Source organism: Notothenia rossii, assembly GCF_949606895.1.
Source record: "Notothenia rossii genome assembly, chromosome: 1".
Taxonomy (NCBI): domain Eukaryota; kingdom Metazoa; phylum Chordata; class Actinopteri; order Perciformes; family Nototheniidae; genus Notothenia; species Notothenia rossii.
The window spans coordinates 85,265,404-85,289,977 of record NC_136912.1 but is presented as its reverse complement, the minus strand read 5'-3'; the positions used below and the strand labels follow the sequence as shown (position 1 = coordinate 85,289,977).

The following is a 24,574-nucleotide window of genomic DNA, read 5'->3' as shown; positions in this document are numbered from 1 at the left end:
AGTAGAAAGGCAACACCTGTCTATGAAAACAAATACGCTGCTCTGAAACCAAGGAAAGAAACCGAGAGAAAGACAGACAGGAGGATTTATCTGAGCATCAGCTTTCACTTAACATGCAGTCTGAAAAGATTATGATCACATAATTGTATGACAGCAGTGAGACACAACCCTGCTATGGTATGACCCTAAACGACAATGCAGAACACTTAACAAGTGATGACACCGTGGCATTTATCGAAACATAAGACAAGAAACAACAGCTAGAGTAAAGCTTATGTATCCACAACAAGGCTGTGATGCAATAAAACACGAAATCTGCAAATTAGTTTTAAAGTGCAGACGAACAGACAGCTCAACAGTAGGAACACACAGAGGACAGCCCCGACACACAGAGACATCACATTTTGACACGACTTTCTACCAACTTTAAAGTCACTGCAATGATTCTCCAGACAAAGAACAAGTCATGTGACACACTCATCTGATCTCCTCTACACACACTGGCTCATGCACACACTCTCCATAAACACATGCACAGAATGACTGTGTTTCTATAAGGCAGCTGGAAAAAGGTTTCTGTGGCTTGTCCTGCAGCAGATACACACCAGCTCACACGGATTTACCATCTTCCTCTCATCGATGGTCATCATCACCTCATTATCTATTCGTACACACGGACACAGGGCTAATTCACTTTATTACTTCTAAAATGATTAGTAGCAATTTAGAAAATTGATTGACTTTTGTCGTAATTTATTAAGTAAATATTAATATGCATAGAGAAAATCTATTCTAGACCTCACATTAGGCGCTTATTTTTGATGGAATTATTTCTCCTTTTAAAAAGGCCTAAGGGGAATACTTGAAAAAATACCAATATTGTTATAAATGGTCGACCAGCACATGGCTTCTGTCTTGTGCAGCGTACTGCTTATCTGACTGACTGCCATGTTTTTGAGTTACATTCTGTACATGCATGACTAAGGAACAGTAACCAAGTTGCTCAACTTTTCATTTGTGAAGGACTCAAATGAAGTGTAGAGTGTGTGCTTTTTCTTTGGAATATCAGAGGTAAGCGTCCTTTGCACAGTCCGTTGCTTCACAACAATAGTCAGATTATGGGGTGGTTGTGTAAACTCCTGTGAGATGGATTGTATCTGTGCTTCAACACTGATCAGTGTTATGCAGAGTATTATCGCCCGACTATCCGGCTGTCTCTCCAGGTTCATTAATCTTCTACAATCTATTCAAAATCAGGATAAAACTCTACGTAGATTCTGTGCTTAAATACTATAACAGTGCCTAAATAACAATCTTTCAAAAATAAATATGGATCTGATATCTAAATAATAATCTATTTTATGTTGTATAGAGTCTGTTATTTGGTATACCTTGGCCAACCTTTCCCCCCACGTTATATGATTGCATTATAGATATATATTTTTTACATGGAGAATAAAAGCAGTTAACAAACCATATAATATAAAATCTGAAATAAGATTTTATATGTTTTAACTTTCCCTCAGAACACAGATTCAATGTAAAGTGTATCAACCAGTGTCTTGATCACTATATAAGACACACATTAAAACTGACCTCTGATCAGTGGCTGGGGCAAACTCAGCATGATCAGTGTATTTTGGGTTGATGACAGCATGTTAATAACAGATTGAAGGTGTTTGTGGGAGTAGTGACGTTAAACTTGACCTTTGCAGACTGCAACGCGACTGAGCTGTGCCCTAATGCCTCTCTCTTTGCCGACCAGTTCACAGACTCCACTCCCAGGATCAGTTTTCATTAGCTGTGGCTGGATGTTTAAACTCTAAGACTCTGACCCCATGACTGTGTCAAAATAAGAAAAAAGAAATCTAATTATCTGCCTCTCTGAGAAAGGCTTCCTCTCTATGTCTCCTTGATCTGAGGTGACAGCCATTCACCCTTCCAGTCCAGTACCACTGGAGCTGAGGTGGCGAGGAGACAGAAAGAGGAAGTCACTCCGAACCTCTACACTCCCTACATCCCAGATCAGCATTTGGCTTTAAATCCCCACTGACACCCAGGTGGCAGCGAGGTGAGGAGGTCTCAGCGTGCGAGCGTAGTGATCAAACTGGCACACATTTCAAAGAAGTCCATTGTGTGTGATCCCTGGCGTGAGGTGAGCAGGGGGGAGGAGCCGGACAGGGACCCTGGCAGGGAGGAGCTGAGCAGCTGCAGGTCCAGCGCCGGGGTCGCCGAGTCGATGCTCAGTCTGGGTCTGTGCAGCCCGGCCGTGGAGCCCGACCTCTGGGGAGTGGACGACCCTGATTTACCTGCCGCCTCGATGATGTCATCTGGGGGTGACATGATCAGAGAGGTAATGAGGTCAATGTGTTTGTATAGTGATTCTAAAATGATATAGGAAACGTTTTTTGTCTTTTGAATTCAAATGTTTAACGTGCATCCATAATGCAATTACTGGATTAATTATAAATCACAACCAATTACTCTCATGTTAAAATAAATTCAAGTACTCTAAAGAATTTTTTTTTAATTGAATTTGGAATTTAGCCTTTAAAGTGGACCTATTGTGCCATATTGGAAAAATATATTGTAGGGCCATACCTATACAAAACATGTCTGTGAGGTTTTCTGCTTAAAATACCAAACAGATCACCCATTGTAGCCATGCCTCATACTGCTCATACCCCTCTTTTTCAGCCCTGTTAGAGAAACGCGGATTTTGGGTCCTGAGCTTGAAAAAAATAAAAAGAGGAGGCGGAGCTAATGCCTGATCAGAATTCTACCGGAGATAAAAGTAAAATTCTGCTGTGATAAAACGCCATCCTGTTCTAAACCACATCAAGGAATATTTCTGAAACAGTATGGAGCTCAAATGCTTTTTCTCTTGCGGGTTTATCACAAGGAGTTCTTTTTTTTTATTTCCTGCTTTTTAAAACACGTGCTCTACAGTACAGGTTAGCTCTGAGTGTTAGCGAGGCTTGTTAATGTAAACAAAGACAAAATTACGTCCAAAACACGTCAGGTATTGTTTCTGATAGCAACTTTCTATGGGCTCAGAACAGTCTCATAATACACACATGCACACAGAAGGATTCACACTTGTATTTCCGGATCCACACTTGTGTTTTTCAATGCACACACAAATGTGTTGCGTTTCATATACATGTAAATACAATCCAAATACAGAAAAAGGTTTTAAATGTGTATTTTTGATCCACACATATTTGTTTTCCGTTTAAAACCTCTGAACCTGCAAACACAAACCGCTTTCTGTGCACAAATCGCTGTGCATTCGTGTGTGGGTTTTTTGAGACTCCCCTGACGGTCAGCCGATCCGTACTTGTAATCTTTTCTATCTATAGCCAATCAGATGTCTCCTCAATTCTAAGCCAATTACATGAGCGCGCCCCCACGAGGGTAGATTTCTTGCGTTCATGACATAGCACTTCATGTACGCATTTTGCGCAGTCCGGAGCTGACAGGTCCATGAAGCCTGCCTGCAGGCGCTAATCTTAGGACACCTCCACTCTCAGTTTTCTAACAGGAAATGCAAGCCTTTATATTATTAAGGTACAGCGCCACTTTCCAAACCATTGGTGAATGCTTGTGTGTACACATAAACGGCAGGCAAAACCGTTTAAAAATGTGTGTTTCCTGTATGGTGAATACAGCTGCTTTATTTATGTCTGTATGAAGTTGTTGTGAGTGTGGAGGGAGCAGCTATAGGTTAGCTTAGCCTAATCGATCAGTGCACTACGAAGCCAGTGCTAGACAGTGAACTGTCAACGGGGGGGAGCCCCGCCGGTCATTATCGGCCGATATTCACTCTAAATAGTTTGATCGGTGCTCTCTATAAAGGCAATCAGGAGAGCTGGATCTGATCGATATGGACATAAACGCGAGTGAAGTGTAACCGGACGCGAGAGAGAGATCAGATCAGCTGCTGAGTCTGACGGAGACACGCAGCTCTGCATGATCACCTGATGCTCCACCCTCTGTTTAGCGAGCTGACCGGACAGCGCAAAATGCGTATGAAGTGTCATGAACGCAAGAAGTCATACCCTCGTGGGGGCGCGCTCATGTGATTGGCTTGGACTGGAGGAGACATCTGATTGGCTATAGATGAGAGAAATTACAAGTACGAATCGGCTGACCGTCAGGGGAGTCTCAAAAAACCCACACACGAATGCACAGCGATCCGTGCACAGAAAGCGGTTTGTGTTTGCAGGTGCAGCGGTTTTAAACGGAAAACAAATATGTGTGGATCAAAAATACATATGTAAAACTTTTTTCTGTTTTTGGATTTTATTTACATGTATATGAAACGGAACAGATTTGTGTGTGCATTGAAAAACACAAGTGTGGATCCTTTTGCGGATCATGAAATACTAGTGTGAATCCTTCTGTGTGCATGTGTGTATTATGAGACTGTTCTGAGCCCATAACTTTCTGTGGGTCCGCCGCCGATTTGACGTCATATCGGCAGCAAATCTGTATCCGCTTGTTGTACCCCTGTTTTTAAAATATTTGGGTACATAGGAAAAGAGAGAGGGTTGTATTTTCTGACGCTGCGTGAGTTCCCCGACGCACCGGGGACACATATTTATGTATAAAAGACATAAAAAAGTGCATTTTGCATGATAGGTCCCCTTTAAACAAGGAAATTCAATCTTAAAAAGAGAAGATGAGAATAAGGCAGAGGTAGAGGACGGTCACGATCTACTCATGATAATTGGCAGTAAATATTTGTACAATTGTTTATGAGTGTAGAATAGTCTAACATATAGGAAAGCATATACAGTATATACATGACGAATGAAAAGATGCCCTTTGTGCTTGCGTTTGTAAAAGAGGTGGCCTGCAGTGCGTATCCCTTATCGTAAGTGCAATTTGATGCTTAAACAAGTACCAGAAGAGCACCCTGCCATTTAATCTGCATAAACACCACATCCTCTACCAACTCAGCTAAAGCAGATTTTAGAGCCGTGAAATTAGGGCAGGCAAATTGAGTTGCAGTGTAGCAACATTGTGAATGCATTTGCTTTCAGAGAAGAAACAATTCTTTATGATACAAATGTTCTTTCATTTAGGTATGCATTATTCCAAATGATAGGTGTTGTAAAATCTATTTTGTCTGTCACTAACCATCAATGCTTTTGAAGTCGAGGAGGTAAGATCTGCTGTCCACCTGGTACAGCTGCAGGCTCATTTTCACCAAGTTTCCTGTCACTGGATTCTTCCTCCGCACCCGCAGGTGATATGGGTTCACCACCTTCAGAACATAAAACAGACCATGTAATTCATATATACGCCTTTGTAAATACTGTATGTATACGTTATGTGTAAGACATGTCCTCTTACCTTCCAATCAAAGCTGAGGGTTCTCATAGCCCTGTACACTTCAGCCATGATGTCGTAGGGTCTGCTCTGACTCCTGATGCCGAGGTGCCACTTGGCCTTCTTCACTGCTAAGGGTTTGGGCCGGGTGGTGTTGAGAGCATCCAGAGAACAACGAGACTTTGGGCTGTCTGCCAGGAGGGGAGGCATCCTTTCTGGGTGGGCTTTAACCCCGGGGGGCAGCGGCATGCCCTCTTCTATGAAGGAGCCCTGGGGAGGACTGGAGGCCAGGTAGAACTCGCTGGCCTGGGTCATGATGCGACGGTTGTCTATTATCAGGTGATAAGCTACGGACAGATGATCCTGCATAGACAGGGAGGAAGCACATGTCATTTAAAGACTAAAGAGATAATTCACTGAAACCAAAGGCAGACGTTGATGTTGGCTAAAGTAAAGTAAATAACTCCCAACTTTATCGTCAAATATCTTATAACACATTGTTTCACTGCCAAGATGATGACACCAAATATGTGGCTTCACTACTAAAACAGTCACAGTTTAGTAAACAGAGAAAAGGCCAATTTATTTATTTAAAAAGGGTCTTATGTACCTGTGGATCCCCGCTGTAAAGGCTGGACACAAACTCTGTCTCGGTGCATTCAAACTTCTCGCACACTTCCCTGACGGCCTCCTCATCCAGCACTGACGAATCGTACGAGGGGTCCTCGGGGAACAGGTAGCACGGCAGGTCCTGCTTGAACCACTCGTGTTCCCTAACAGAGAGAGAATAACCGTCAGTTATCAGAAAACCCAACTTAAGGGAATATGGAAAAGCAAATCATCTCAAAATGTCACAGTATGACATTTAAGCTTTCATGAGCCCCCACAGCTCAAACTGTTGTTAAACACATCAGGCTGTTTATGTAATCACACTTCAGATGGGGGACCTTTGCCACTATAGGCCTAGCACTAAGATAAGAGAAAATACACTTCTGTTTGATGTAAACTTACATTTTCCCCCCACTGCTTTGAGAAATAAAATCTGATGACTTGTTAAAACAATCATCTGAAAATGCTGGGTTCTAGACAATGTGGTGAAAAAAGCTGAATGACAAATGTTAATCAATCTTCAGCAGAGTGCAGAGACTAAAGCCAATGCAGCTCTTAACAATGATTTAACCTGTGTGACCATGGCAGGAATCAAGAGAAGATAAATGCGGCACGCAGAGTGGGGGGAGCACCTTATGTCTTTGATGGTGGCTCTCTTCAGAGGGTCCACCTGCAGCATGAGTGTGAGCAGCGAGGCCACCGGGCGAGTCAGGTACTCTGGCATGTAGAAGACCCCTCCTCTGATCTTCTTGAACAGCGTGGGGACGTGGTCATCATCGAAGGGCAGCGTGCCGCACAGCAGGGCGTACAGGATCACCCCACAGCTCCAGATGTCCACCTCTGGGCCGGCATAGAGCCTGACAGAGCCATGAGAAGACGTGACAGGTTATCAACAAACATTTTATATAGTAATATTAATATAAGATTTTGTTAAGGGTTTTATTTATGCTTTTATGACACCAATGAATTAGTTTGAGTTCTGTTTATGATTCTTCTCATTTTTCTCATTTTTTGTAAAGTCAGGATTAGATGATGTGTGTAAATAATGGTCTCTTTCAATCCCATGTGGGTTAGGACACACACACACACACACACACACACACACACACACACACACACACACACACACACACACACACACACACACACACACACACACACACACACACACACACACACACACACACACACACACACACACACACACACACACACACACACACACACACACACACACACACACACACACACACACACACACACACACACACACACACACACACACACACACACCTTCCTGAGATGACCTCTGGAGCAGCGTAGTTGGGTGAGCCACAGCTCGTCCGTAGGAACTCCCCATCGGACATCATGTTCGACAGACCTGTTGGCCAAACGTGGGATAAATATATTAGATGCATATTAACACCCTTCAGTGTTTACTCTGACAATAACACAGACTAATGAAACAATCCTCTATCATCATATTATTGCTATTGATCCTTTGGTTAAATGAACAGGGAGGGCAGAGTTTTACGTTGCGGGCACGGCTGATATCTTTATCCTCATTTACCCGCCAAGACTCTAAGCTCCAAGCACAAAGCTCATCTAATTGGATGAGCCTGTCTCTGCCTGCCAGGGCCTCTGCCAAACGCTAAACACCAGACTGTCTGTGAAGTGCTGACCTTCTCTTTATCTTTTAGCCCGGTTCCTTTAACACTCCCTCTCCCTGCTCTCCAGTGTCTGTTGCCCTCAGCCAAAACACTTCCCTTGCTGTAAGCCCCCACGATTCCTTCCCTATCAGATGACACTGGGCCTCAAGGCTTCCTGCCAGACATGATATGAGACCTGGCCGTTGCTAGGGGACCTCTCTGCAGCCCACACCCCCTGCTGTGCACACGGGCCTTAGTGTGTTTGTGAAAATATTTCTCTCTTTCATGGTCTTATTGCCTCGGGTACAGTCTCTTAACAAATCAGCCAGAGAAATCATGCCATAACCGATGAGAAACTGTGCTCAGTGAGAAATAAATGTTCATTTAATTATGAGGTTAACAGGTGCAAGACGGAGATTTCACACTTTTGTATGAGTGTATAATTAAGTGTATGACTTATATAACTGCAACCAATGTTCTTTTGCCTCTAATCAACTTTCCAATTACTTAGTAATTTCACTCTGCCACAACTCTGCCTCTACGTGCTTCTTTTTTCCCCCCATGAAAATATTCTTTTGTGCTTTCTCTTTTTAAATTCCCTAACAATTCTTCTGCCATACCAATCCTTTTGTCTCTCCTTTTAACTGTAAGTCTTTTCTCTAGGGTTCCTACCAAAGTCAGCTATCTTGGCGTTCTTGCAGGCATCCAGCAGGACGTTCTCAGGTTTGAGGTCCCTGTGGACCACCATGTGTCTGTGGCAGTAGTCCACAGCTGAGATAATCTGCTGGAAAAGACGCCGGGCTTCTGTGTCCTCCACCTGAAAGACACAATATGAAATCCACATGATCGAACCGTGAGTTTTTTTCTGATTGTTTGGTAAGAACGTTGGATAAGACGTGTTGTTTTGAGCAAATGTATCATGTTCAGGGCTGGTCATGAGGTTGTTATGGCTCTTGGCCCAGGTCCAAATAGGATTATTCTTTTAAAAATAAAGACAGTCCCAAGAAGAGATTGTCTTTACGTAGATGTTTTACGTGTGCTTGTTTATATGTGTGTATGATTGTCTCAAAGAAAGTATCAAAGTTAAATGTGAGTAAAGTAAAAAATAAAAATAAAACTGTTGTCAATCAAGTGTTCATGACTCATAAACTATAAATCATATTACTTGGAAGGTCACACGAATAGTGAAAGGAAAAGTAAACACATTGGGGCATAATATATTTTTTAATGGGGCTAGCTGTAATTTAGACAGTATATTTAGCTGTCTCTACAGAGTAGCTAAACATTCATAGTTCTAAAAAAAAATGCTAATACAACTTATCCTAAATAATTATATCTCTATAGTCAAAAGAAAGTTGCATTTAGCAGTGTTTATGAGCCCCAAAGAAACACTGATATACAGGACTGTCTCAGAAAATTAGAATATTGTGATAAAGTTCTTTATTTTCTGTAATGCAATTAAAAAAACAAAAATGTCATACATTCTGGATTCATTACAAATCAACTGAAATATTGCAAGCCTTTTATTATTTTAATATTGCTGATTATGGCATACAGCTTAAGAAAACTCAAAAATCCTATCTCAAAAAATTAGAATAGTTCCTCAGACCAAGTAAAAAAAAAAGATTTATAACAGCAAAACACAATCAAACATTTGAAAATGTCCATTAATGCACTCAGTACTTGGTTGGGAATCCTTTTGCACGGATTACTGCATCAATGCGGCGTGGCATGGAGGCAATCAGCCTGTGGCATTGCTGAGGTGTTATGGATGCCCAGGATGCTTCAATAGCGGCCTTTAGCTCATTAGCATTGTTGGGTCTGGTGTCTTTCAGCTTCTTCTTCACAATACCCCACATATTCTCTATGGGGTTCAGGTCAGGGGAATTTGCAGGCCAATCGAGGACAGTAATGCCATGGTCAGTACACCAGTTACTGGTGTACTGACCATGTACATTCCTCATCTCCATAGAGCTTTTCAGCAGACGGAAGCATGTAGTGCTCTAAAATCTCTTGGTACACAGCTGCATTTACTCTGGGCTTGATGAAACACAGTGGACCAACACCAGCAGCTGACATGGCTCCCCAAACCATCGCTGACTGTGGGAACTTCACACTGGATTTCAAGCAACTTGGATTTTGCTCCTCTCCAGCCTTTCTCCAGACTCTGGCGCCTTGACTTCCAAATGAAATACAAAACTTGCTTTCGTCTGAAAAGAGGACTTTGGACCACTGTGCAACTGTCCAGTGCTTCTTTTCCTTAGCCCAAGTCAGACGCCTCTTCCGTTGTCTTGAGTTCAGAAGTGGCTTGACCATGGGAATACGGCTATTGTAGCCCATTTCCCGGACACGTCTGTGAACAGTGACTTTTGATACCTGGACTCCAGCTTCAGTCCACTGTCTTTGAAGCTCCCCCAAATTCTGGAAGCGACTCTTCTTCACAATGCTGTTAAGGCTGCGGTCATCTCTCTTGGTTGTGCAGCGTTTCCTGCCACATTTCCCCCTTCCAACAGACTTGTTGTGGATGTGCTTTGAAACTGCACTCTGTGAACAGCTTGCTCTTTGAGAAATGTCTTTTTGTGTCTTACCCTCCTGATGGAGGGTGTCAATGACGGTCCTCTGGACAGCAGTCAGATCAGCAGTCTTCCCCATACTTGTGATTTAGTTTACTGAACCAAGCTGAGTGTTTTTCAAGGCTCAGGAAACCCTTGCAGGTGTTTCGAGTTAATTAGACGATTCAAGTGATTCGTTGAACACCCTACTAGTATACTTTTTCATGATATTCTAATATTTAGAGATAGGATATTTGAGTTTTCTTAAGCTGTATGCCATAATCAGCAATATTAAAATAATAAAAGGCTTGCAATATTTCAGTTGATTTGTAATGAATCCAGAATGTATGACATTTTTGTTTTTTTAAATTGCATTACAGAAAATAAAGAACTTTATCACAATATTCTAATTTTCTGAGACAGTCCTGTAAGTATTACTTGGTTAGAACACCTGCCGAATAAAACCAATCCTGTAAGTGTTGTTAAAAAAAGGTCACATCACCTCAGACACTGCTTTGCAACGCCATTACTGTGTATACAACTCGAGCTGTTACTACAGGACTAACTATTTCTTTAATGCAGTGTCCCCTGGGACCTACTGTAGTTGATGAGGACAACTTGAATTTATTGAAGGGAAAACATATTGAGATGTAGCAACTGACTTTGAGGGGGCCCTATATTAACCTTTACACACATTTTTAAAACACATACAGACAGAAACATTATTAGAAATCAAAATGTAAACTGCAAATACAGACAGCTTGAGCACAACAACTAATAAATGCAACATCTTACCCGTCCATGTTTGCAGATGTAGTCAAACAGCTCACCGCCAGAAACATACTCCATAACCATGAAGAAGTCTGTGGGTGTACTTATCACCTGGTACCTAAAACACAAACATATGCTTGCATTGACATCTACATACTGTAAGTTAATGAACACGTCTGCCTCTTTAACATCCTATCCCTACATGTAATATAACTATACACATGTCAATAGGCTATTAATCATGTCTAGATAAAATGTATTTGCTTCAAAACACAAAAGATATAGAGAAACAAATGCAGAGAAAGGCGAGGCTACGCTGTGATGTATGACTGCTAAGGGTAGGAGTTATTTGATAAAGGTCAGGCTTAATACAATGCAGGCCCAATCTCATGAGTGGTTGCTCTCAGGAGATTCTGTGCTTCATCACAATCTGCTTTATTCCTGTTTAGACGAGTGTAGCATAACACAGCCGGCACCTTGGGCGGAAATTCACAAACCAAATCACAATTTCTCTCTTTGTCTGTAATGCGTTAGGACACTTATTCTTATTAGTTTCCTTTCGGGCTGGTTCCAACAAAAAGGGCCAATATAGCATACAAAGAGGCGAGTGTCCATGCAAGCTTATGAGCCTAAAATATATGTGTGTTTGTGCCAGTGTTTGTGAATGTAAATGTTTGTGACAGAGTGTTCCACAGCACTCAAGCTCATATATCTGCACTAGCTTACAGTGTGTCAGTGGACTAACCCTTACCTAAAAATAACACAGAGATTGTTTGGAGAGAGACAGAGAGACATGGACTGACAAGGAGAAATGAGGGAAAGAGAAACAGCGAACACAAGGTCAAAGAAACAAAAACACAAAAGGCCAAGACATCTGGGAGAGGACAAGGATTTAGTCATGAAGAGATAATAGCCAATTCTGGATTTCTGATCAAACCAGAAGTGTGTGTGCATTGATTTTTTCTTTGCATTTCTGTGTTCTACCTCCTGGGAGCCCTGTGGGCATGCTCAGTACTGCACAAGCAGCTGTAGTAAACAAACAGGAACATGCAAAACATGCCACAACAGAGAGAACACAACATAGCAAAAGGGCCACATTACACAAGCCCCTTATTTTCAAATATCTGTTATCTCTCTGTGTCACTGTCAGCACAGAGAGTCTTAAAGTCTTTGAGCAGGATGTGTCATCTGTCTGCACTTACAGCTTGATAATGTGTGGGTGTCTGAACAGTTTGAGGTTCTGGATCTCTCTTTTAATCTTCCCGACGACATCGAGGCTGCGGAGCTTCTGTCTGTTTAGGATCTTTACAGCCACTTTATGACCCGTCAACTGATGCTCGCCAACTGAAAACAACAGAATACAGATATGAAGCAGATGCAGCTAAAAAAAACAACACATAGGGACTCACAAGAGAGAGGAAAGATATATGTTAGGTTTGATTTGGATTATCTGAAGCACTGTGGGCTTCAACATGACAGTATATTACTGTTGTTATTACAATTATGCAAACAATGTTTTGCTCTCTTAGCCCTTATCTGCTGGCCAAGTCCTTGTTTAGGGAGTTGGAGCTATCGGCCTGCCTGAGGGTCTGAAGTCTTTGTTTTTTAAGCTGTTTTTTTTCATGCATGATGTTTGTATGTATTGGATTGCAGTCTACTGATGGGTTAGTTTTTTCAGCTCAGTTTGTCATTGTTTGTTTTTACATTTTTCTTTCTATCTTGTGTATTTTTTCATTATTTGGATTGAAGGCAGTATTAGGTAGGCCATGCAACTAAAAACATGTTTTGTAATATGTAAATATGTTTTAAACTGATGTCAATTTAGATAGGATTTTTGTAATAGTTTTGATGCTTGCTAAATTGTAAAAAAATATAATATGGGGATTATGATGTAGCCAAGACATGAGGGTTGTCCCCAGCTGAACTACTACATCCCTTAACTACGCACACAAGAAACATGCTTGTTAAAGCTCACAAGGTCACGCAAAAAGTGAAATAATATCCTATAGATAGCCCTCCAGTGCTTGAACGTAAGGTCTGTAAAAGGTTGTCTCGACTTAGTGGGCATTAGCAGGCCAACACATGTTTGCAATGGGATCATATATCGGACAACCACAGCGTTTATAAACATCTTGTCAGTTAACTACATCATGCTCACACGGTGGGTTTCGGGCAAGCTGTAAACCGTGTTTTGGTGCTACACGGGGCAGAAAACCACAACACAAACTTCTTACATTATTATAAGATAATCAACTGGGTATGACTGTGCATCTTCCGTTAGCTGCTGACGTTCAGGTAATTTCACCTGACATAGCTGTAAAGAGTAGCCACAGCGGGGGCTTAGTGAAAGAATTTGACTTTCAAGCTGGCGGATTCTCGAAGCACATTTACGCTTTAAACCCCTTCTGTCACAGCTGGTAACCCGTCGAGCTACGCTAACTGCTCAGTGACCAGCAAGTTCAACACGGTCCGTTCAGGGGGAAAGCTAGGTGACTACTTAATGTTTACTTCACACACAAACGCACACATTCACAAAAGCACGACTTAACTCTTCACTTTCCCGAAGGTTCCCACTCCGAGCGTGTTGCCGAGGATGTAATGGCCGATTTTTACCCTGCCTTCGTGTTTCTGTTGTTGCCTCTCTGCCATCTTCTCCGTTACCGACGGCTGGGCTCGCTCGGTGCGGAGGGTGTGCTGCCCGGCTGCCTGTGGTGTGCGCGGAGGGGCGGGGCACCTCAGTAAGGGGGTGGGGGGGGGGGGAAGCACAGGGGAGTCTGCCCCGTTAAGCGCACTGTCCGCTTGTTGGTCAATATTAAATAGGTAACTGTCTTTCTGGATCCCATATGCTATGGTAAAACACCGTTTGTGAGTCACAACCGGGATTATGACCCCAATAGCCAAACGGCTGTTCGGTGTGCGTTTCCCACGGTGTGGTGTCGAATTTTGCATCCCGGTTAATTTCCTTCCTTGATACATAGACAGTTCTCACGAATAATCTGATTCACAACAGGCAGCCCATCATTATTCAAGACACACCCAAACATTTACTGATGTTTTGAGTTGTAAATAATTGGATACGTGTATATAAATTGTCATGAAAAGATCCCAACATTTGCAAATCAGTGGCAGGACATGTTTACGGGAGTGCAATGCATGATTGGAATTCTGCTGTTTGTTTTGTTTTTTCATCCAATTATGTCCATAACCAGAGCAGTGTCAAATTTCCATCTCTATGGCATATCAATTTGTAATGACAGGGATATAGTTTAATTGTTATTCTTACAAATAAGTGCTTTTTGATGTAGTTATGTCCTCCCTGTGATTAGTCCACACAGACTGCAATATGTAAACTTGTTTTTTGTTGTCCCAAGGTGTCTTACGTTAAAAACTAAGACCCCCGTTTTATTTAAAGCGTTAATATGATGCTAATCTTTCATTCATTTTGTTTACAACAGGTTGGGTTTGTGAAGATATCAAGGAAATTAAATTTGACCGTTCCTGTTTTAACTGCTATTACATTAACACAAAAACCATTAATCATCACCAAATTTCATTCAACACCCTTTCAAACTCAACTGTATTCAACGAAAGTGGTGATCAGCAATTGCATATGTTCAAATGTCTACTGTGAAGGATTTCATAAAGCCTTCATGCAATCGAATGTAAAACAAAAAAGTTATGATTGATGAAAGTAGTACATCGGTCAGATTTGACCCGAAGACAACATCGAAGATGGGTTACAAACAAAAATGAAAGACATGTTCATGTTTGACCACTAGATGGCAGTGTAAGTCAAATTTACAGTCTAACTCTTGGGACTTCTGCTGCTCTGTTGAGCCCTCTTTGAATGTGATCATTTGTTGAGCTGGCCACAGCAATCAAAAGTCCCTGTTCCAATTTTCCTCAGAAAAACGAATAATGAAAAGGAAAAAGATTGAATCATAAAAAAGTATTTGTGTAATTGTACTGGCAGAATCTATCAAATCTAGAATTTCCTAATCGTTTTCGAAAAATCCCCCATCTTTATCAGCGTCATGTTAAAGATGCATTTACGAAAGCACATATTTAACATATCTCTACAATGTTTCATGTTTCTCTTTTATTTCATCATTACTCATTACTCAGCATAAATCTTTCAACCTTAACTTGTGAAACAAACTGTTAGAATATTTATCGTTGAATACGTTTTTTTTAAAATAATTTTTTAAGGATAACAAAAGAATATATATTCCCATCTCCAATAGCATAGGGTTTCAGCCATGACCTGACAATAGATTCCATTAAGCATATCATTATTAATATATTTACTCTACTGTATTCATTGTAATATAGGTATTGTAGTACAATGTGCAAGTTTTGACTTTAACTTCTCTGAGTCTATATACAGTTCATTCTATTTGATTCTAAAATTGAGTAATTCCATGTTTTCCTTCGAAGATGAGTGAAGTATTTCCCCCCTATGGTAACCGCTTCACTGTAGTGCGCCTGTCACGTGCCACTCTACCGCTGGGGGCGCTGTGTCCGCGCGCTCCTCTCCCTCTCGGTCAGTCTGAGAAAGTTTTCCATGCAGGGATGGAGGTGATTACCCACCGCTAGCAGAGGGAAGAGGGCTGAGCCTTGAAGCTGCTGGGGGAACTTGAAGAGTGCAGGGGGAGGAGGAGGAGAAGAAGGATTGATATAACAAGAGCGGCTGTCGATGCGCAGCGCAATTCCACTCCAAGTCTTTGAACCAAGACAGATAAAGGGGAGCGGGCTTTCCATTCATTGCGAGCGCAGGAAACTTTTCTTTCTTGAGTCCGTGGCGCGGGTCCGTTCACCAGATAGTACTCATATATTTTAACCTTTTATAGAGAAATTGAAACACGAGACAACGTGTCATCCGCAGATTTTAAACTTTACGAGACCTCCGAGCTTTGCATGATTTTTTTTTTTGAAGGACTTGAGACACTGACAGACTTTCTTTACCTACCGCGTGGTGTGGGATTTTGAGCTGAAACGGGGACATTCAAATGCAAAAGTACATGTATGAGAAAGCAATGGCTCAAGAGACAAGAAACGGAGGAACTTCTACATTAAATAACAACAATGGTGTTGACAACAGCAAGAAGAAGCTGCTAATAGCGCTCGACGTCTTCTGTCTTCTACTTGGTAAGTGTTTGAAACAGTTTTGTGTGTTTCCGTCTGTTATAATTTGAATTGTTTACGTTTTTCGCCTCACATCAGCTGATTTGAGTCAGCTGCTTTAAACTCTGCATTCACAAAAGCATGAACAAATAAATAGATTAAAAGCGGACTTCACTTTCTAATAGTTGGCAGTAAAAGCCTTATCGTTTTAAAAGTATTCCCCGTTATCTGTCACAACAAGACTACTTCATCTGCAACATCCCCTTATCATGCAGTTCCAGCACACCACCCCATGCCGGAGAAGCGGTAGTAAACAGCAAAAACATGCATCATTATGCAGGCTTTCACATTGTTTGCTTGAAATGGTGTATTTTTAACAATCTCACAATAAAAACAACCTTCAAACCTTGTTTATTAATCAATATAAGACTTTGACATTCTGCTGATCGACTGACACGCGTATGGTTACTCTGCCCTGACAGCAAGGTGAACATGTTGTCAACACATCATATATTGATAATTTTAAAATCCACAGAGCATCATGGGATCTATCAGTGTGTCCTCCTGCTGCCTGCCAACACCCGGGGAGTGTTTTTGAAGTGTTGTAACCTGCCCTTTTTAAGTAGCCCTTGACACCCCTCCTGTTCCCTCAGAACCCTGTTCATCTGACCCTAATCCTCCAGAGGTGCCATTCTAGCTAGAGCTGTCCAAAAGTAGAGATGACATTTGACTGAAACTAAAATCGATGTCACAAAGTTGAAAATTGATTAATAGCTGATCAAACTGTCACTGAAGCCGAGGCGATGCCAATGGTTTTTACTGCTCCAACTTGTTTGTAATGTAAAGTTTGTCTGTTAGTCCTAACTTGTTATTCAGCTGGCGTCCCGTACAGATTCAGCGTTTGTGTTGCTTTCATAGCTAGTTTGTTTTTGGCCGTTGTCACTGTAGTCCTTTTAGTTTCTGGCTCAGTGGCCCCCCTTTCTCTTCTCTTTGTTTTCAATCCCTCCGTCTCTCCTTTCTCTCTTTTAGAAAAGGATTATGGGTGTTCTAACTTCTACACATTCTCTCCCAGAACCCTGCAAATCCCTGGCCAGCTGCCCCTGATCACTCCACTTCAAATGTCTTTCTCTCTCTCCCTGGCTCTCCCCTTTCTAGCCCTCTTCCTCCCTCTCTGTCCATGGGACTGTGTGGAATAATTGCTTAAGCATGTGTTGTGGCAGGGGAATGCCTCTCCAATCTAACAGAGAGATGGAGAGGTGGGACGCGTGGCTGACCAGGCATAAGAGGAGCAGGTGTGAGCCGCAGCTTTATATGGAGAAACTGAGGCATCAACGGTAGTAACAAAATTGCAACATTGTCATAAAGAAACAGGATTTTATCCCCCAGGATGTTACAAATGGTACAAATTAACTCCATATTTGTTGAAGCAGATCTGCTTAACAGATGCAAAGTTTTCCAGTGGGCTTATATTGGTCAGCTTATTAAAGAACCTCAGACAAAGATACGCTGTTTCATCTGCACGCATATAAATGTAGATGTGCTTTGAGCGCATGTGGAGTGAATTTCCTGCTTAAACCAACTTCCTTCACTGGTAAAAGCTTGTCTTTGCCATGTCAGAGGAACACACACACACACACACACACACACACACACACACACACACACACACACACACACACACACACACACACACACACACACACACAATGCATGTAAACAACACACAGACACAGATTCTCTTTTGTCATGCTAAACACAATCTGGCTGCTCAGTGGGGATTGGTTGGCCCACTTTAGTGGTTTAGGGGGGATCACACATGGGGTTTTCAGAGGGTGGAGGGACAGTGGGGTTAAAAGGAGAAAGCCCCGGAGAGAAGGGGGGTTATCAGAGGGTCCTGAATGAGGAATGAGTGTGTGTAGGGCTCAGATGAATGCTTTGTGTGGCATCAGAGCAGGGTGGTGTACACTATACAGCTATACATAAATATCCTAAAATTACCTTTAATTAGTTCCTATCTGCCAGCTGGTGCTACACACACACTGTGCAGGGACACCTTTGTGTACGTTGTCCATCTCCATGACACACACACCCTCAGGCATGGGTACCACTTCTATTTGCATAAAGGACATCTGAGGCCATCTGTACTCACACACATGTGCACAAACTAAAGAATGGTTACCTCCTTATGTTGCTTCTGCTTATTAAGGCTAATGATGCAAACACAGCAGGATCACACACACACCCAGCGCTCAACTGCTGAGACCAGAGTTAGCGTGTGATTTTGGCAGCTGAGCCCAAGATCATCTGCTGAATTCACCTCGGCTCGGGTTCCACTCTTACTGAGCAGCAGAGTTGATGTAGCGACGCTATAAGGAGAATACACACAAACGCCATACACTCACTATAAATACACAACCTCCGCCGCAGACTGAAATGAATTCTTTGTCCTCAACATGGCTGCATGCTGTCAGGTAGCCTATTATCATCCGGTTGAGAGTGGATGTTTATTGTGAAAACATCTCTGAAAGTAGCCTCACCTAAACCCAGATTAAGTTTGACACAATGCAAAGGAGATTATACATTGTGTGTTTGCTTGGCACACATTAATGCGTCTGGGTTTGGACGCCACTCAAGAGTTTGAGCTGCAGGGGCCTTTTCTGCAGAATATAAACATGGATTCACCCCGGACTGGCTCCATTGACTTTCACTACTGTGGGTTTATTTTAAATCTCCACAAGATCTGTCAGGGTGTTGCTATAGTGACTAACCACTCAAATATATTAGCCACAAGATTGCCTTTTTTCCATCAGCTTCTCAAATTTGCTGTTATCCGCTCTGATCTGCTTTACGGTCAGGTGTTCAGTGACGTGATTCTCCACCCGTGAAAGATGCTGAGATTGTTATTGGTAGCGGAGAGGAGTGTAACCTTTTGGCCTGGGGAATCGGCTTCATAACTGGCCCTGGAGAATTAACCCTATATGGCTTGAACCCAACTCTTACCTCTCCATTAGCTGCTATAGCATTACAGCAGTCAGGCACACAGCCCCTCATTAAAGCTGAAGAGGTTTAACCTCTACCTCTCCAGGCCTCAGCCACTTCAATCCTGAGCCGCTCTACAAATATTTTCCAGAATATCTCAAATTCTTCATCTGGCTGTAGTGCCCTGGCCAAAGACTCTTGAAGTGACATCTGGTGCAATTTTGGGAGTGAGTGAACCAGAGGGCACGATGTGTGTGTATGTGCATACATAGTGCTCAGGAAAGGGTGGGAAACGGAAAGGTAGTGTCGGTCAGAGATAGGTGTGGTGGTGAAATGAAATCCTGTCCTTTTTTTTTTTTGGCCTCGCAGCCCATTCCAATTCTTTCCCCCCCTTCCTTCCCTCTCTGCTCCCTCTCCACTTGAGCTTGTCTTCTGTCTTCTTAAATGGCTTGGCACTAATGACGAAAAATGGCATGAAAGATCTTTGATCACCATATACTTAAACACAATCAGAAATATATAGTAAAGTGAATGCGTTAAAAAAGTCACCTCACAACAACCCACTGAGTAGTAATCCAACACCTATTAGGATGTCCCTATAAAAAAAAGTAAGTCCAAAACGGCTAACCTTATTGTCAGGGTAAACATTTTCAAGAGTTCTGCTTGAGTCTTTTCAGTCAGTAAGAGCAGTCTGAGAAATAATGCACAAAAGTGCTCTTGATGAATATCTAGCTTGACACAGAGGAAAAGAGAGGTGGAATTATGTGGGGGGAAAACATGACAGTGTACCAAATCTACATGAAGTGCGCTAGCCAAGCAGCACTCATTTGTTGTTGTTGTTGTTGTTGTTATAATCAACAAATCGTAGCCATTAACTTGTTTGCTATAGGTTCCAAGAACGACCACTTAGATTGAAGAGATGTTTTGGAAGTGGTTTGCATGCCACTGTTGTCTTGTCAATTCGTCAGATTAGGTCAAAGGTCAGGCAGAAAAGAGGCTGTTTTTGAACAATTGCCTGCAGTTTTCTCTGTATGACATTTCCTGTACTCACACACAGCCATGGGCTCGATGCATGCATTTAACGGCGTAGAAGAAAATATGACATCAGAATCAGTTCTGACTATAGTCGATATATGGTATGGTATTTACTGTGTGATTACATCACTGTATGCATGCCTCTGTGTTATCTGTGGCTTTAGGGGCGGCCTGTTGTGCGTTGTGGTGTGTGTGTTAATGTTGTGGCTGCAGGACGAGGCGATGTTAGGGCTCTTATGAAGGTGAGGAGGGTCCTCTGGCAGAAGACCATCATTGGGTTATGTAATCGGATATAGATCAGCTGATGTTTATTACGACAGTCAAGGCCTCAAGGCTACTAGTCCTTTAAGAATGTATGCAATTTTAAGTGTGCATTTTTGTGTTGAAATATATTTTGTAGTGTTGGCATTGCTGCCAGACATTTTCAGCCAGTCGTTGTGAAATGCGACTGCTGGTGCATCAGTTAAAAGACAAACCCCTGGGGTTTATGTCTGCGCAGGGCTGCGATTAGAGGTCCGTGTGGGTGTGTGTGTGTGTCCCATGGGGTTTATGAGGTAGAATGAGCGCCCAGAGCTGTCATTAGATGGACTGTATGGCCTCAAGGGTGAAAGAGTGTATAAACGTGCACGTCAAGTCTGCAATGCATGTGTGGGTAGCATGTGTGAGGCATCTGTGGCTTTATGTGTATACTTGTGTGTTTGTGTGTATGTGTGTATCGCATGTGGTTCCCGTGGGCAAGCCAGAGGGATCATGTTGACGGATGTGACTGTTTCTCTTTATGCTGGTTCACAAACCAGACACATTCATCTCTTTATGCTCTTCCCAACGTCTCCATCCGGTCAAACAATTGAATTGCACAATCAAAGACAAAACTTTGACAAAAGAGATGAGCAACAGCTTGTAGTTTACTCTTGGACAACAATAGTGCAGTAAAGATTCAGCCTGTCCTGTCTCACTCCACTCTCATCCCTGATTATATCCCTCTTCAGTAAACACCCTCAAACTGCTTATTTAGATAAAGCAGGATTGCTGGGCTGTTCCCTACAATAAACTTTTGTTAGCAGTCAATCTTGCATATGTTTAAGCTTGTGTTTGAGTTTTTCAGTGGACGTCGGAAATGAATATCTTTTGAAGTTGCGTGTTGGGAATAAGCTCATTGATAAGCTTTTATTTCATTGAAGTTTTTCAATTTGCACACAACTGTTTTTTTATGATCATATAAATGAGGAATCACTCAACATGGATAAAGGACATGCCATTCTACTTATTAACATAGGATCAGCATTGTAAAAAACATTAACATCAACACAACGAGGTTGAATGTAAATGAGAGCAGAGGCAGCATGATCTATACAGCCGTGCTTCGTCATAGCCAACAGGCTGAAAGCTGGAGCCCAACACATCGCTCTGTTTCGCCACACTGTCCTGGCCTGGGCCTCCTCCCTGCTGCTACACAGGGCCCTGTCTGTCACTTTCTCTCACTGCATGGCCCACTACAATCCTCTGTATGTGTGTGTGTGCGCATGCTGTGCGCATCCAGAGATTGGGGGTTGGGGGTCAGGGAGATTTCACTGTTTCACTGAGAACAATACCCCTTTTGATGCATCTCAGTGCTCTTTGTGTCGTTAACGAGGGCCAATATGCCAGTGGCAGACAGAAGGAGGATGAAATGGAGGGAGGGAAAAAAGTGAATGAGGTAGAGATGAGAGTGAGAGACTCCTCTTGCTGCACACTCAAGGCCGCTTAATTATCTATCAGTGGTTTATGGGTGCTGCTGCTGCTTCCAGATGCATTGTTGACTGTGTTGTGTAGTACTTATCTGCTCAGCGCTGCACAGTAATCAGCTCAGCAGCATCTTTTTTGACGCAGGCCTTATCTGTGCTGTAGCCACTGAGCTCGATCCTGTTTACATACAGAGGAGAAGCTCCCTTCAATACTTAACATTACGGAATGTATACGGAACATTCACACTGTTGGGACAATTTAACACCTAAAGCCTTAAGATAAAGAAAGCCAAAGATGTGCTCAGAGATTTGCCGGAAATCAAGGAGCAGATGAGGGGAGGGAGGGCAAGAACATGAGGAATGTATTGAATTAGGTTTAGGGTAGCATTATCCAGACAGTGGCGTCAGGTTTCAAAGACTCAACGGCCGTCTTCTTCGCAGCCAGGCTTTTGTCCCAGGGGGTAATAATGCCATTATGGCAACAAGAGAGAAACGCCCAGCCAGCCAACCATCCAGCCAAACAGCCTGATCTGGCCTCTGGGCACTGGTCAGGTTTCCCTTCACTGGAGCAGCTGTACGTTTGTCCTCTCTCAACTGACAGTGCGGCCAAGCATTAGGAAGATCTTGATGAGTTGTAACTGATATTTTCTAAATGCATTCTAAATATCCTCTAGTCGCTAATGTGGACCAGAGTAGATTTTCTACAAAACAGTGTTGAATCCTACATCTCTTCAAATGTACCTACAGTCCAGCAGCAGCATTCAGAGGCTGCCTTCGCAGTTGCCTGCTGGTCAAAGTCCCCTAGAGAGTGTCCCACAGATGCCTGTGTGTAAAGGGGCATTTATTCCTGTGAATAAAATCTCTCCGAGTAAGCACATGCTTCAGCCAGCGGCCCCCCGGTCCCTGCAGCATTCACACAGAGGGACAGGGATTCACTCTGCACCACTCTGCTGACCTCAGCCACTCAAATGTGTGTGTGAGTGCCTGTGTCTGTGTGTATTTGTGAGCTTTGTATATGTGTGCAACTCATCAGCAGCTTGTGGAAACAAAGGAAATGATATCTAGGGCCAAACATCTGTTTACATGTGTGCATGTTCTAAATGTATATTTTCCTAAATAGTGATTAGGCGTAAGGAAAAAAACCTGGGTGGTTTTTATGGAGCCGAGTTTGTTTATTTGCATTGTGCAAGCATTATTAAAGCCTTTTGTGGCTGACAACTCAAACATGTTTGAGAAAGGCTTTGCTTAAATTGCCAGTGGAACCACAGTAATCTACTTTAACACCCACATAGCCACACACAGGCACACACTCTTAGATTTAATAGGCAGTTTTAAATGGGCTGCTGTACGCTGCAGTATAATCCTAGATATATGTCACATCCCTCACCTTTGACCCTTGGCCCTGTGGATACTTCCAGGGCTGGTCGTGAACCTCAGCCAACCTATGTACTCTGTTCCCAAATGTCTGGAAGGCCACACATACTCCCGGCTTCAGTGACATACAGAGAGGCGGAACTGTGAGGGCTAACAGCACTGTGTAGTGGTGGATGTGTGACAGATTTCACAACATCCAAGGCATCTGCTTGGCAGGCCGTATTTAAAACCCCAGAGGTCACGGCAGCGTTACATTTTGAAATTGATACTAATAAGCGTGTGTGTGTTCTTCAAATATATATTTGTTAAACATAAAGCGTATGTACCAAGTCTCCGTTAAAACAAATTAATTTCAACTGCCACTGAGGGAGCCAGCTTCCTGCTCACCTGCCTTCATTTGCTATAATAATTTCTACCAAAATAGTGGACCTGGCACTGAGCCACATTCTCTCTGATCCCTTGTTATTATCAGATACACTAAAACAGCACACACGCTCTCACTGTTCTTACACTCCATGCTAATCTCCTCCCACATGCAAGCACACACTGCAATTACACTGTGGGAGAGGGCCTTTATCCAAATCAATGGAAAAGAGGGCTGTGCTAATTCACCTAATTCAATAAAGACACACTCTCTGTCGTTCACTCTCTAGACACTGAGAGAGTCACACACATATTACATAACAACAACCTATTATCTACTTAGGAGTGTCCTTAGCGACAGGTTATGTTGCAGGGTGTGCGTACCTGTGGAGCTTCAACTGAGTGAATGTCAAAAGATTTCTCCAGAGACGGGGATTGGGATGAAATACACCTGTGAAGGTAATTGATCTGTACACATAAATCAGGTTTCTCTGTCATAACAACACACAAACACATCTTGTTTCTCAGTAGAAATATTGGTTCCTTAAGATAAATTGTTACGATAAAGGGATAAAGAAGGTAAGAAATGTTTCTTGTTTATATTTAAGTAGTTCATCAAGTTAAGAACTGCAACTGATGTCAGAAAAAGTAAGTAATGCCCCTAACAATCATTCAGAGCCCAATGGGGGTGTCTTAAAATAGTTTTTTTTCTAAACAATCCCAAACCAAAATATATAAAATTCACAACAATAATCAGTCATTTAGTAGGTTTTTCAAAATAGATCACTGAAAAGATTGTCTTCGCAGTTTATAATATATATTTTTTGTAGGAGTTAACAGTATCAAATGTTATTAGGCAAAATCCTAACTTTATCATATGACTTCTTAGTACTTGATACTAAAGAATAAGCAATGTAAAAAATAACATGAATATACTCTGGGCGGAGCTGAGCCATTCATTTTCTTACGGCTGAATTGTTGTAGAGCAGTGAGAAAAATCATAGAAGAAAAGACAAAGTCGGATTGATGGACTTGCCGGTCTGTGCAGACAAGTCCC

General features: G+C 42.3%; 2 protein-coding genes across 3 annotated transcripts in view; one reads left to right on the top strand and one right to left on the bottom strand.

Annotated features, from left to right (window-relative positions):
- Positions 1-67: 67 nt before the first annotated feature.
- Positions 68-13,649, bottom strand: prkaa2 (protein kinase, AMP-activated, alpha 2 catalytic subunit). Its single transcript, XM_079641500.1, has 10 exons — positions 13,468-13,649; positions 12,121-12,262; positions 10,943-11,036; positions 8,268-8,412; positions 7,240-7,327; positions 6,579-6,803; positions 5,948-6,110; positions 5,362-5,700; positions 5,146-5,272; positions 68-2,330 (listed from the first exon to the last, which is right to left on the bottom strand). Exons 1-10 carry the CDS (start codon positions 13,565-13,567, stop codon positions 2,083-2,085), a joined length of 1,671 nt encoding a protein of 556 aa, XP_079497626.1. The 5' UTR covers positions 13,568-13,649; the 3' UTR covers positions 68-2,082.
- Positions 13,650-15,483: 1,834 nt separating this feature from the next.
- The window catches only part of plpp3 (phospholipid phosphatase 3), a 28,908-nt gene continuing 19,817 nt past the window's right edge, over positions 15,484-24,574 (top strand). Inside the window, exon 1 of one of the 2 annotated variants that reach the window (XM_079641513.1) lies at positions 15,484-16,066. In XM_079641513.1, the coding sequence (XP_079497639.1) occupies positions 15,928-16,066 (139 nt within the window). In that variant the 5' untranslated portion in view covers positions 15,484-15,927. The remainder of the gene's footprint in view (positions 16,067-24,574) is intronic. The other variant, XM_079641512.1, reaches the window with a different exon arrangement.